The sequence below is a fragment of the Scomber scombrus genome, chromosome 7 (assembly GCF_963691925.1).
Source record: "Scomber scombrus chromosome 7, fScoSco1.1, whole genome shotgun sequence".
In the NCBI taxonomy this organism is placed as follows: Eukaryota; Metazoa; Chordata; class Actinopteri; order Scombriformes; family Scombridae; genus Scomber; species Scomber scombrus.
In genome coordinates this window covers 32,212,264-32,226,740 of record NC_084976.1, presented here as the reverse complement: position 1 = coordinate 32,226,740, position 14,477 = coordinate 32,212,264, and the positions used below count along the sequence as shown (strand labels likewise).

At 39.5% G+C, this 14,477-nt stretch overlaps 2 protein-coding genes across 2 annotated transcripts in view; one reads left to right on the top strand and one right to left on the bottom strand.

Annotated features, from left to right (window-relative positions):
• Positions 1-6,115, top strand: part of LOC133984008 (NACHT, LRR and PYD domains-containing protein 5-like) — a 20,080-nt gene extending 13,965 nt beyond the window's left edge. Inside the window, exons 9-16 of the mRNA XM_062423222.1 lie at positions 83-129; positions 1,398-1,513; positions 1,816-1,862; positions 2,077-2,291; positions 2,913-3,178; positions 3,794-3,910; positions 4,392-4,533; positions 5,139-6,115. Coding sequence (XP_062279206.1) covers positions 83-129; positions 1,398-1,513; positions 1,816-1,862; positions 2,077-2,291; positions 2,913-3,178; positions 3,794-3,910; positions 4,392-4,533; positions 5,139-5,428 — 1,240 coding nt within the window. The 3' untranslated portion in view covers positions 5,429-6,115. The remainder of the gene's footprint in view (positions 1-82; positions 130-1,397; positions 1,514-1,815; positions 1,863-2,076; positions 2,292-2,912; positions 3,179-3,793; positions 3,911-4,391; positions 4,534-5,138) is intronic.
• Positions 6,116-9,974: 3,859 nt separating this feature from the next.
• On the bottom strand, positions 9,975-14,477 carry LOC133983117 (uncharacterized). Its single transcript, XM_062422071.1, has 6 exons — positions 14,361-14,477; positions 13,770-14,141; positions 11,440-11,685; positions 11,154-11,256; positions 10,833-10,873; positions 9,975-10,246 (listed from the first exon to the last, which is right to left on the bottom strand). The coding sequence occupies exons 1-6, from the start codon at positions 14,410-14,412 to the stop codon at positions 10,239-10,241; spliced, it is 822 nt and encodes a 273-aa protein (XP_062278055.1). The 5' UTR covers positions 14,413-14,477; the 3' UTR covers positions 9,975-10,238.

The following is a 14,477-nucleotide window of genomic DNA, read 5'->3' as shown; positions in this document are numbered from 1 at the left end:
AGTGAAGAGATACAGTCTGATTATTTGAACCCTCTTCATAAGCCAGTCCAGATAACTGCTGTGTTTGTATTTATTCCTGCAGGGTGGAGGACAGACGGGACAGCGCTACACCTGCCACACATAAAGGACGTGAGTGTTGAGACTGTGACCGGTTCAAAGTGTGATTGTGACGAGACTAAATACACATCTAAAGACAACTAGTTGAGATTGTGTCTGTGGACTGAAGTGTGTTTGTGACTTGGCTCTGTCCACCAGTTTTTATTCCACTTTGAATGCACCTTGGTGCGTTTGTTCACTTATCAGGATTCAGAGTGAAAACAACACAGGAGGCTTGGTTGGTACGGTGTGTTGTTAAGGTTCAGGTGAGACAGGAAGTACTAGCTGGGAACACTAATCATGTGTTTGATGGTTTATCACACACTAAACACTGCATAGTTGTTTGTAATAGAAATGCAGCGTTCACATTACAAAGGAATCCAGCAGGAATGTGTCTTTGCATGTTTGTCATTTATCAACACAGTTTCTTGTTGGATGATGTCACATTTTGTTGCAGCACACGTTGGGCCAGGTTCAACTTTTCTATTGGACGAGCCTGCGTTGTGTTTGTGTAGCTCGCTGTGTTGCCTCCATTCAGATGAATGAGAGATGAGAGGGCTGCATGTTTTCATCCAGGGCTAATGTCTGAATGCAGCCTTAGGGTTAGGGTCAGCTCCATCTCTGTCAGAGCCCTAGTATCAGTCTCAAGTTGGTCTGGGAATCAGGAACCGCTGTGATCACAACATCTTTAAAGTGAGGTTTGACTCGGACTCATTTTCTGGCAGAGAGGCTGGTAGGAGGATTTTTTTACTTTTGGACGGAGCCATTTCCTGTTTTTCTCTGTTTTATATCCATCTGAAGTCAATATTTTGGTCAGACAACACAACACTAGAAGATATCACGTTGCACTCTAGGGGACTATTCTGATCTATTGTTATTGTTGTGAAAGATGTTGTGTTGCCTCACTGCAAGAAGTTGAATTCAGTTGAATTCAGTTGAATTTCAGTGATTTCTGTGTTGAGTTTGGATTTAAAATGTTGGTTAGACAGTTTGTTCCACTGTAATGATTGAAACAATGGAATAAAAATATTCTTTATGGACACTTTGTAAATCCAGTGTAACTTTGGTTTTGGGTCTTTAATGAAACATGACTGTGTTTGTCGTCTTTAAGTGTTTTTTTCATTTTGACTTTATTGAAGGTTTTCCAGTAGAGACCAACAGGAGACATGTGGACAAAGTCTCTGTCCAGTCTTAAACTGGGACTTTGTGTTGCAGCTTTCTCTTTGTGTCTTTGTCCACTGGGCCACAAGCTTCATGTCTAGAAGTGAGTTTAACATCTGCTGTGTGTCTTCTTCTCCCAGCTGATCCGTCCACATCCAGCACAAAGGATCAGCTGGATCCTGATGATCCAGAGAGGCTGAAACAGCAGCAGCAGCTTGAGTGCAGAGAGAATGTGACTGGGACCAGTTACTGGCAGGTACAACCAATACAAATGTCCATTTTTCATTCAACACTGTTAAACATGATTTGCTGTCATCTGTGTGATCTTCAAACTGTCGTTTCTTCTCCTCTCACTCATCTGTGAAGCCGCCAGCTGCTGTCTAACGTAGTCTAGCAGCATCATTTCACTGCACGTTGTAAAGTTAAAGAAGTGATGAATAAACAGTAAAGAGTTCAGGTGGAGTAGAAACTGAAGCAGTGAGGATCCTGTCAGCTGTACGACTGTGAGGGTGAGCTGCTCACTTTCTCTAACTAATGTTGTCACTTTCTCCATTTTAGGACTTCACACCCAAAGTGCTGACTGAGTCTGCAAACATTTCATACAGGTAACTAAAACATGAGATGCACAATATTTCAACCCTCAACCTCATTGGCTCCTTTCAGTGATGACGCTTCACTTTCACTTCATACTCCTGCAGCTGCTGCTTCACTCACATCTCATCCAGATGTTCAGTTTGGTCTCCAGCTTTTGAAACACTGCAGCAACTTTACTTTTTATTCAGGTTTGTGTTGGGTGATCAGCTCCTCTGTGTCCTACAGGTTTAGCTGTCCTGGTCCAGGTGTGTTCAGGTGTACTTTGACCGGACTGGTGTTTGGTACGGTTCAGGAGGCGGAGCTACAGTACAGGACCGTCCAATGGGATGAAAGACTTCTACAACCAGCTGGCAAGACGGCTGCAGGGCCGCTGTTCAACATCCACAGTCCTGACGGTGCTGTCAGTCAGCTCCGCCTGCCTCACTGTGAAACCATGGATGGTAAGATGATCATTGTGCTTTGTGAGTTTTATTAAAACAATAATAAGACCCTTGTTAGCGCCTCCTACAGGCTGCAGAGTTTACTACAACCACAAGATGAACAAACACTGATGATTTATCAGTTCTTTGATCTCACCAACGTTGGAGCTAAACATGTACAGTTTATCCTGAGAGGCCGATGACGAAAGTGAAAAGGGTTCATCATCTGGGGAAATAAATGTGTTCAGTAACTTTGAGTTAAATATGATATAATATCTGATATATTAGTGGAATCTCTCACCTGATGGTCTCTGGAGAAAAGCACTGTGATCCTTTGGGACTGTGAATAACTTATTTAGAAATCAGCATATTGAAATAGCTTTTCTTCAACAGAGCATGATTTGTTAGTTGGTTGTTAGAAACACATTGAAAGAATCGTCCAAAGAGAAAAGTTCAGGATGTTGTCAGGTTTATCATCTTGGAATAATGAAAATACTAAAAACTTGATTTATCTGTATTCCTTATGTTTTCATTTTCTCCTCAACTTAACTTAATGTATTTATTTATTGTCCTGCACATCAAGTAAAATGAGTACTAACATATATTGAGGTTGTTGTTAGTAACATAAATGTGTTTTCACAGCTCCGCTCCCTGAGGGTCTGCTGTCTGTCGTCCACATCACTGATGATGGAATGAGCATCCTGGAGCCGCTGGAGATTACAGACACTCATGTGGTTGTGAACGTCCCTCACTTCTCTCTCCTGGGCCTCGTCTGGGACGTTGTTCAGAGGTTTATTAACATCATACGACCAATCAGCAGCCAGGTTCTGCTGTTCCTCCGACCTCCGGATCGTGATGATCGAATACTTGACGTATTACTGCTGCCGAACAACATTCCTCTGAGTGAGGTAAAAGTATCTGTCATACAGCATGTGCTTACCATCAACCTGAACTTGTGTTTTATAGCAAAGCTGTTTCTACAACAGGCTGAACAGTCGGCCATGCTTCACTCCTCTAGAACTGTTATTAAAGCTTTGCAAGCTGTGTTAAGAACAGTATGATTGTCCCATCTGAACTGGAAAGAATAATATTTAGTTTTTAGCTTTTTCTGGATTATGTCTAGAGTCCATTATTGTCTGCCAGTGTCACTTGTGATACCACCACCAGGTGGCATACATATTGAATAGTGAGTAAAATTCATTTAAAGTATTCAACATGGTAGCGTGTTGCTGCCACCAAGACATGTTTCTTGTCATAAACTTTGCTGTTTTCTTGTTATACTTAACAACATAACTGTATCTATATTTTCAACATAGAACTGCTTCTACAGGATTTCCCCGACAGATAAAACAAACATTACAGTTTTATAAGATGCCACCGCAGTGAGGGACACTTGTTTATTTCCACCTACAACATGTCTAGATTTGTCTCTAGATGTCCAGCATGTACAATAACAGAAATATGAAAAACACAGAGAATTCATTGTCTATCTCTCTGATAATAAACATGTCTTGTCACTGAAGGTTGCCCCCCAACAAGGAACAGCTGAGAACATTAAGATCTCCTCCAAATGTCCTCTCAGCGTTGATCAAAGCTACAGTGTTCACTGTGAACCTGAAGCCTCCATAATCCAGCCTGAGGTGAGTCACTTCTGATCAGGGTTGGGTACCGAGGTCGCTACTTTTAATGGTACCGACCGAACTATGTCGGTAATACCGAGTATTGATTCATGTCAAATTAAACGGTGCTGAATTTCTGTAAATGAAAGCTCATCATCCTTCAGCGAAACGCACGAGCTGCAGACACATTAGAGGAATGTGGTTTCCCTGTCTGGAAACTTCTCATTTCATGCTCATGGTGCAGTACCGCCGCTAACCAGCTGGTGTCACCATGGTAACTCTATAATAGCCACAGCTACACAGATGCATTGTGGGAGAAGAGTGCTAATAAATATGTTTTTAAAAAATATGATTAATAAAGGCTCAATAATAATGTGAGTATATATTTATATATAGTTTGCACTTGTTATATGTGTTTAAATGTGAAAGGTTCTCAATCCTGCTTCTGATACACTTTTAATGATAACAAGCTTGAAAATGATGTTTTGCCTCTGGTTTCCAGGATTCAACATTTGAACCAAACTACGGACCAAATTTCTTCCCAACATTTGAGGTTTTCCTCACTGCAAACCAAGAGAAAGTGACTCTGATGGTCCAAGACCAAGAGAGGACAGAGATGTGGAATCGGGTGGTGAAACTGACAGGTAAAGCTTTCACCTCATGTCAGAGTTTAGACACCAGTTGTAAAACTATTATTGACATTATTACTCTAATAACAAATCAAAGATCCACTTCTGGATTTGTCATTCAGCCTTCAGACAATGTTACAGAAGTCTGAGAGCTTTTATTTAGGAAAGTAAAACGATGTATTTTAGATCAATCTTTCTGGATGGAAAAATATTTGGTCTGCTGACTGGTGGAAAAGATTTTTACACATTTCCTTTCTGAATCAAAACAAAGATGGCCGCCTGCTGGCGACCTGGAGAGGAAATGGTTAAACTCTGTTTCATCACTCAGGGGGTTAAAGTGTCTGAGACAAAAGGTATCTCATAGATGACAGTGTGCATTTTAATGAGTATAAGCATGATGTTATTATGTCAGATATACAGACATACAGCAGTAGCTACAGACTGTTCCTATACACACAAACGTTTGTTGGATTAATTTTGGGGAAAGTCTTCCTCCTATTTGCCGGCTGTCTGGATAGACCATCCCCGTCTCCTGTCACACACTGATTTAGTTCAAATGTTCATCATTGTTTAAAAGTGACTGTTGGGTTATTAAACAACTGTCTCTGGTTCTCTTCCAGGTCCAACAAGTGAGAATGTGTTCGTCCCAGAAGAGAAGCTGCTGTTGGCTCGGGAACAGTTTGTTAGCAGAGTGTCTGAAGCTAATCTAAACCTGCTTCTGGATAAACTTCTTGGGTTTGGTGTTATAAATGATGGTGAAATGGAGTCGGCCAGAACAGAAACGCGAGCCAACAAAGCTCGAGAAGTGATCGACATGGTGCGAAGAAAGGGAAGTGAAGCCAGCTCCTGTTTTATTGTTGCCCTCCGTGTGGTGGATCCAATCCTTTCCAGACTGCTCAACTTAAGCTGAGTGTGAAGATGAACCTATAACAGCTGTTTTACTGTCTCAAGTTACCTATTTTCATCTTTTTCCATCCTCCATCACGGAACACTGAAAGCACATTTAAAGATATTTTAATATTCAGTATGAACAGGAGGATGATTACAGAGAGCTTCATATGGACACCTGACTGCTGCTTTAAGATAGACTTGAACTATTGTGAAACTGTTCTTTACTTTGTGTGTGATTATGAAGATGATACAACGAAATGACTTAGTCCTAGTTTCCTAATTTTTTTTATCAAAATGTAAACTGGAACTTTGTTAAATGGCTCCAGAGGAGGTGTGTGTGTGTGGTTGTAAACACAGCTTGTCCAGCATGTTTTTTATGGTTTGAGGAGCAGTTCAGGTCTTTAATCAACACGTGTTTCATTGATACTAAATTGAATATGAAAGATGTCACATAGAGAGAAATCTCACCAGCTGTGCTGAGCTTTTTGTCTTATTAAATCAAAGATGTTTCAGGTTCTAACCACAAATGTGATTAAAGGTTGTTTCTGTGCTGCCTTAAGACAGATTTTTATACTTTATGATGAAAATAATAAAAAGCTGACCATGTGATGAGAGCTCGCTGATATATTCACCCTGTAAGAAACTTTTTTTTGGGGGGGCAATAAGACATCACATCTGTCTCTTTTTTCTTCCTTCTTATCTGTGATCTGAATCTTCAGCAGTTTAGTTTCATCCTGTGTTGACAGAGATGGTGAAAACAGATCAGTCTGCTAATGTTCTTCATAAAACCACAACATACTATATTATATTTCTCTTAAAGCCAGAATGAAAGTTTTCCAGGGTCTCCTTCACCACTAATGTCCACCAGCAGATTGTTGGGACAGACACAGATGACTCTGGGCAGCAGCCTCCACAACTGAGGTCCCGAAAATGGTCCAGTCTCCCTCTCACAGTCTCAAAATTAGGAAAGAAACGGATGCAAAGGTCTCATTTAATATCACTGTAGTGATCAGGATGACCTGTTTGTGGTGCTCTTCATTACAGCACTCTGTGTGACATCACAGACACGTTTCACCAAGTTAGGCGTCAACATGACAGGAAATGTTGAGAAACTTTCAAACAGAATAAAGGAAGAGGTGCAATTTCTGACGGCCAGTCAGTGCTGTTCTCACTGCTGCTGTTTGAAACATAACAAGGTTCAAAAGTTAAAGTGACATAAAGAAGGTAAAGAAGTAAGGATGGCAGTTTGGGACAAACAGATTCCCTGGATCTTTATGATGCTTCTGGCTGGTAAGTAATGACCTGTATATATGTTACTGTTGTTGGCATTTTATAAAACACATTTATATTTCTGTCAAACTGCTGCCACAGTTTCTGTTTTAACATCAAAACCATCAAATCCACAACTTTGTTTTCCATAACTGTTTTCAATTGAAAGTAAATGTTCAGTTTACATTCTCAGGTCCTTTTCCTGAACTCATCTGTCATCACTCTGTTATTTCCAGGTGCTGCTGGTGCAGCTGTAAACTATCAAGAACCTGTTTGTGCTGTAAGAGGATCGACTGTCATCCTGCCCTGCACCTTCACACCACTGAGGTCTTTCACTCTGATGATCTTCAGTGGAACTTCTCTACCATTCTGAGTCCGCTGGTGTGTGAACCATGAAATTTGTCATGACACCACCCCGTATGTGTATGACAGCGCGTCACCAACAGCCAACCCTCGTTACAAATACCTGGGAGACATGACTGGAAACTGCACTTTACAGATCAGTAATATTCAGAAGATTGACAGCACAACCTTCCGCTTCAGGATGGAAGCTGACAACAGAGCAGACATTACACTGAGCATTCATATAGAGACTTGGAGGTGTGTGGTTTCTAGAATGTAAAACAATAACAGAAAGACCACACTCAGGTAAAACGTCCTCATAATACAACGAAAGGAGTAATTAGTTAACAAATATTAGCTTAAAGATTTAGGGGAGAACGGAGTTGGTTGTCACATTCATCAGATGTCGGTCTATAGAGGGCGCTGTTGTTAAAAAGTTTTGGTACTGAACGTTTTAGAATTTAGGTGAGATGTTACTTCAGAGGTGATTTCTGGAGTAAACTTGACATTGAGGTGAGAGGACGTTTAGTGTTTTTCATGTGAAAATGTAAATATCGAACTCTTCAGTGTTTCTCTTCTTTTACACAATGAGTTTATAATAAAACATCATTACTATTAAAACGTATGAAGAGAGCGAAAGTTAGGGAGGTTTGTTTCTTAGCTACACTAACACATGTTGTTGGTAGCTTTGCTGGTAGCAAAAAATCCCAGTTGGGGAAGCTTGTCACATTCTCCTTGGGGTTGGTTGTCACATGTTGGTATATACATATATGGTGACATATATCTATTTCTTTCTTTCTTTTAAGAGAGCAAAATGAGCAGGAACTTTATCAGGAAGACAAACAAGAGCCAGACTCCTCCAGATGTGAAGCTCAGAGCAGTCAGAGAGGTGAAAATAACAATATTGTCATATAAGGACAAAAAAGGCACTTAACGGAATGATTTTTCCTGTTTATGTTCTGTTGGTGCTGAGATGTGTTAGGTTGTTGTATTTCAATTAAACTAAACATTTTAAATATTTTTTTAAGACTGTCTACATTTTTTATTTTCCCCCATTGAAATAACACAGAGACAACCAACGTCCATGGTGTCTTACTACCAACCCAACGATGGAGACGGTTGTCACATATTTGACGGCCCATATCTTTTGATCAGAATCAGCTGAAGGAGAGTAAAACCTTTCTATTCCTACCTGACACTTAAGGCTTTCATTACAAATTAAAAGGGAATTTATTCAGTTTATGGTTTATGAGGAATTCAAAGGAAAGTAAAAAGTGTGACTACCAAACCCGGTCTCCCCTACTACATTAACTCTCTATTTACTACTTTAACTCAAACTAATTATGTTTCACAATATCAAACTGAAACCTACTTACAGTACAAATGGACGCACACAATCCTCTTGAACTGAAAAAACTAGACTTGGAATATCAAAAAACCGGGTTGGGTGAGAACTACAACAGTTTACTGCCTATAAAAATTTAATAAAACGCTGTAGTGGGTTTTCTTCAAATGTTTCCAAAAGATGAGGCTTCAACTCTACCAAAACAACAGTCCAAGTGTATTTTTCTCAAACACAGTTTGTTTGGCAATAATTTAAACAATTAACTAAAACAATAACAGCTCTGTGAATATAAGGGACAGTCGAAATGAAACGCAGCAGTACACATATATCCGCTTGCTCAACTCAGTCATGTTAGTTGCCAAATTATACTAGAGAAGCTCATATTTCTGCTGATACCAAACAAAACATAATCCGACCTGACCAGCTCATGTCAGCCCCGTAGCAAAGACGCAGCTAAATTTAGCATTTTATCGTCAAAATGTGAAATTCTGTGTTTATGTCTCAATATTCTATCAAATAACAAAGCAATTGTCATCAAAAGCGACTAAAATTGTTTCCTTACCCTTTCTTGGTCATTTTGAGTCTATCCATACAGTTCTCCGTTCAAAATGGACGCCATGGTAGCGTATATTGCAGAAACTGCATCCTCACTGCTCGATTTCAAACACGGTCTTTTGCTTCCACCTACTGGTCGTGTGTTGGTATTTCAGAGTCAATGACACTGCAGTGATATTCTACTTATTGCGAGCTTTCCAACGATATGTCACACTCTTATGAGACCCACGTAACATCCGGCGATCTTTCCATGCGTAACCATTGTTGATACAAGCGGTATTTGATTTTATACTGTGCACAAAGGTAGTAGTTGATGGGCCACAAGGTAAATTTCATATTCAAAAGCTCCAGTAAATGGCAATAGACTCCTGTAATGGACATATGTTGTATTCTTCAGCCATTTTCCTTTGGAAGTGGAATATAACCTATTTGGCACACTTTGGTTCCCAACTGTGCCAAATAGTGCCAAATGAATGTCCGCCTGGTCCTATCCTCACTACAACCTTTGTGGAGGTTTTGCCCTTTGCTCAAATTCTATCAAATGTGGTACATTTGTAGTAAAGGAGTTGCTGAAGGTGATCAGTGGCATCTGTGTGCATGGAATTAGTGTTAGCATGGTGTTATCCTCTGTCAAATAGGGGGGAAAAAATAGGCGAGGATAGAAAATTCCCATTTCTCCTTTGCTTTATTCCAATTTACTCAGGTATAATAACAGACACACTATTTCTGACACTGGGAATACATTCCTTGAGGTCCCCAGATGTCCCCAGACACCAAGGAAATGCATATGGACCTTATAATTGTGAAGCAATTCTTCATTTATTTTGGGTATGTCTTTTTAGGCGTTTTTTCTGAAAATAAGGCTAGGGTGCAACAGGTTAAAGACACAAACAGTAAGAATCGTAATTTAAAAGGTATTTTAAAAAGCTGTAGCTCCACTTAATAACCTCGCTCCTCCCAATCCGCCATAAAGATGCAGTTAACAGAAAGCAACAGTAATAATTATCCTTTAACAAATGTTACAAATATAATAAAAATTACATTTTCTGCATTTTAAACTAAAAGAATCAAACAATTAACTTTTTTATATTACTACAAATATTAACTGTAAATAAATCAACATGTAAATTCTCCTTTCAGTTTCTTTTAAATAAGATTGTATGTGCAAGCATTTCAACAATATGAACTGTTTACTAAAGAATATTAGATCATTGATTACTGTTTAACATATGTGCTCAGAAGTAAGGAAGTTTAGACTGAAGAAAGTCTAGTTTCAGTCACGTGATCACTTGTTGGTACATTGCCATCTAGTGGTCAATTATGGTTCTGCAAGAGAAAGAAATATTTAGGAGAGATAGAGAGAGAGTGAGAGAGAGAGAGAGAGAGAGAGAGAGAGAGAGAGAGAGAGAGAGAGAGAGAGAGAAAGAGATGTGATCAGGCAAATATTTGAAATAAACAATAGTAAGACTAAGTATGGAAGGGTTAAACTTTATATCCAATAAATTAAACTTAAATAAAGTGATATTAGTATATTATTTTATTATAAGACTTTTTTTCCCCAGCATAATAACTTATCACATCATTGACTTATTACATTAAAAAAACAGGTACAATTATTACATTATCAGCTGCTACTTTTTAAAATTTTGACAGAGTTAACAAGGACAGGTGTAATTAAGCATGTTTCAGGGGTTTTCTGTTGTTTGAGGTTAAAAAATGGTCACCTCCTCATATAATGCAGCACTAGTTCCTTATATTTTATATATATATATATATTGTTTTTACATAAAGATGTCAGAATGTGTTCTCCTTCAACTGCTGATGTTTTTTAAGAGGAAGTTAAATATTAATCTAATGTTTAATTTTATATAAAGTGTTAGAATTTTGTCTGATGTGATCGTCAGTGACTCACCTCCTGTCACATGACTTTCAGTTCTCTTGCAAAGACATGTTCTGAAAAGAAGGATGAGAAAACATTGAGAGGTCGAAAAAATCTAAGATGTTTAATAATCAAAAGAAGTACAATAATGGGTAAGCCAAATTATTAAATGACACATATTCTTCACATCTCCAGCTCTATATTTATACTCTGTGTCTCTACTGGAATAAAAACTCCTGTCTCTTTAAAGATTCATTTATGTAAAGTTATCTAAAGGTTTGTCCACAGATTGAGTAACCATGGAAACGTTCTCATACTGAGTAATGATTACAGGTACAGGAAGGTGTCAGTTACCTTTTGATGATGACAGCTGTCACTATGACGATGAGCAAAGGGTGCAGCGTGAACAGAACCACACGAACTATCATCCGTTTGTCCCATGTGTCATGATTCAGGCCTGTAAAACAGACAGGACAGACATCTTGGTCAAACAACGATCACATGACATCTCGGTACCTTTTGGTTCCTGTCTGTTTAAAGTGTCTACAGACGCAGTTTGATGCAGTTTCGAGATTTACATTTAGTCATTTAGCAGACGCTTTTATCCAAAGTGACTGCAGATAAAACTAAACCAACAAACCTTCATCGTCCTTCTCCACACGCACAGTGAACGGCAGGGAGGTTGTTCTCTCATCAGCTTTCAGAGCACAGGTGTAGTTCCCAGAATCCTTTGCAGTCAGCGGGCCGAGCTGGAGGGCGGGGCCAGACTGTGGGAGGGCGTTTCCATCTTTAAACCAGCTGACCTCCAGCTGGTGGAAGCTGCAGACTGATGTACAGCTCAGCTCTCCGGCATCTCTGGAGCTCTGAATTATCATTTCAGGCACTTCTAAAGTAAAAAAAGTATTTTAGTTTCTCTCTGTGACTTCATGATATTATTATCAGTAGGGGAGACCAGAACTTGTTGTCACACTTTTTACCCTCTTATATATTTCTTGGAATCAATTCATCATGTTTTTTTAAAAGTGTACCAGATGAAAGACCAAAGTCTCAGGTATATATTTTGTATTCATGTCATTTTCATATCTTGTGTCAGTGCAGAGTTATAGGCAATCAAATGGAAAGTGTGAACATGTGACATGTTGCCCCACCATCGGGTAAGTTGTCTCACTATACTGGATTTTGCCACTAATAGAACAAGGACAAAATTACTGTTCTTTTTTTTACTTGAAAGTGAACATTGAAGTCAGGCACAGACAATGTTTATCATTCAGTTTGAAATAGTCATTGAACAAACGTTAACACAAAATATTATGCAACATGCACTGGATTAAAGTCCTTAGGAACTGCTGGCATGTAGACTATGGCTCTCAGCCTCAAATGCCTGTTTTATCTTTCTTAAACTCAAAATTCCAGATTGAATTGAACTCAGGTGGGGAGTTCTGGTCCTCTGAAATGATGCCAACTGGGAAGTAACTTAAAACTGCATTCTATCAAAAGGCCACCAGGGGGTGACCGTTTTGGTGTCAAAAGGACTTCCGTCTCTATACAAGTCAATGGAGAATTCACCAACTTCTCACTTGATTTCTAACCTCAGTAAACGTTTTCAAAATGTGTTTATGGTCTCAATCGCTAGTTTAAAGCCTTCTTCAATGCAGTATGATGTTCATTTGGGACATTTTGGACTCCCTGATTTTATATGTGACGATAAAGCAGGGTATGCATTAGGGCGTGGCTACGTCGTGATTGACAGGTTGATTCGGTTCACAGGTTCAGGAGGGCGCCTCATGCTCCTCCTGATGCCCATATAAGTAGAATACGTGGTTTTTTTTTACCCAGTATGCACCAGAAATTTTCAAGATGGCGCTGCCCAGATCCGAAACTATTCGCTTCCAAGCAGCAGTCCACAAACCAATGGGTGACGTCACGGATGTTACGTCCATTTTATATACAGTCTATGATTGAAAAAAATAAATAATGAAATTTAAACCTGTCCTGAAATGTGGCCATAGTTCCAACAACAACTGGAAGATCCATTCATAAAAACTCCTGACAAACGAATTTCCTCACTAAGTCACATGTGACAACTAACCCTAGTTAGCTCTAGTTATCTTAAATTAGATTAAAATAGAACAATGATTGAGGTATGACAGGATGCCTTAATCTCTCCTCTAACACATTTCACTCCACATTTATCACTGTAATGGGGCGTTCAGACCAAAAGCGTCTGACGCGAATTGAGCAGCAAGTCTACATAGAAAATCAATGTGAATGGCGCGATAACACACGTTTTCAAATCAGGCAGCGCAAATGAAGTGTCTGAAGCGAATGAATGAATGAATGAATGAATCAAGCGTTGGAAGCGTTGGAAGCGTCTGAAGCGGCGCGAATAAAGATGGAAAAATTGAACTTTTCAGGTGACATCGTGCTGCGCTGCGACAGTGGCAAGTTTCTCAAGCGCGAATGAAGCGAAGATCCAAAAATGTATATTTATGATCAAGCACCGCTTTCTTCTCCTGAAGCTCTCTGTACGTCTCTGCTTCAGCCTGACAGACGTCACCTGTTCATCACACTAAAGCCCTGAGCTTTGACTTGCAGGCAGCATTTCTACAAATGTTCATCTACAGTTTCTGAACTTTGATAATGTTTAACATCCAACATCAGAACAGGATATAAATAACAGGAAACCACCAAACGCTGAATTTGAACCCTTTGATAATTAATGTGTATACGAGTGATTCTTGCCTGATGTTCAGTGTCAGAAACTGAAACTGAGCCAGCAAGACAGCAGCCAACCCCCCCCGCCCCCCCCCACCCCTCATCACACAAACACACATTAGACCCAGTTCCTGTTCTAGAACTAATTTCGATTTTTCCACCTTCACTGTCATGATTTTAGGACTATAACCTCTAAAGATGTTAATAATGTTAATTAGTAATACTTGTGTTAGCATTAGCATGTGAAGCTCTTACCAGTAACTGTGAAGTTCACTCCTGACTGGTCAATAAAATGTCCTGCTCTGTCGTCAGCTTCCATCCTGAAGCGGAAGGTTGTGCTGTCATTCATCTGAATATTACTGATCTGTAAAGTGCAGTTTCCAGTCATGTCTCCCAGGTATTTGTAACGAGGGTTGGCTGTTGGTGATGAGCTGTCATACACAGATGGGGTGGTGTCATGACAAATAAGATGATTCACACACCAGCGGACTCTGATGATCTTCAGTGGAACTTCTCTACCATTCTGAGTGAAAGACCTCCGTGGTGTGAAGGTGCAGGGCAGGATGACAGTCGATCCTCTTACAGCACAAACAGAACCTGGATAGTTTACAGCTGCACCAGCAGCACCTGGAAATAACAGAGTGATGACAGATGAGTTCAGGAAAAGGACCTGAGAATGTAAACTGAACATTTACTTTCAATTGAAAACAGTGTTGGAAAACACAAAGTTGTGGATTTGATGGTTTTGATGTTAAAACAGAAACTGTGGCAGCAGTTTGACAGAAATATAAATATGTGTTTTATAAAATGCCAACAACAGTAACATATATACAGGTCATTACTTACCAGCCAGAAGCATCATAAAGATCCAGGGAATCTGTTTGTCCCAAACTGCCATCCTTACTTCTTTACCTTCTTTATGTCACTTTAACTTTTGAACCTTGTTATGTTTCAAACAGCAGC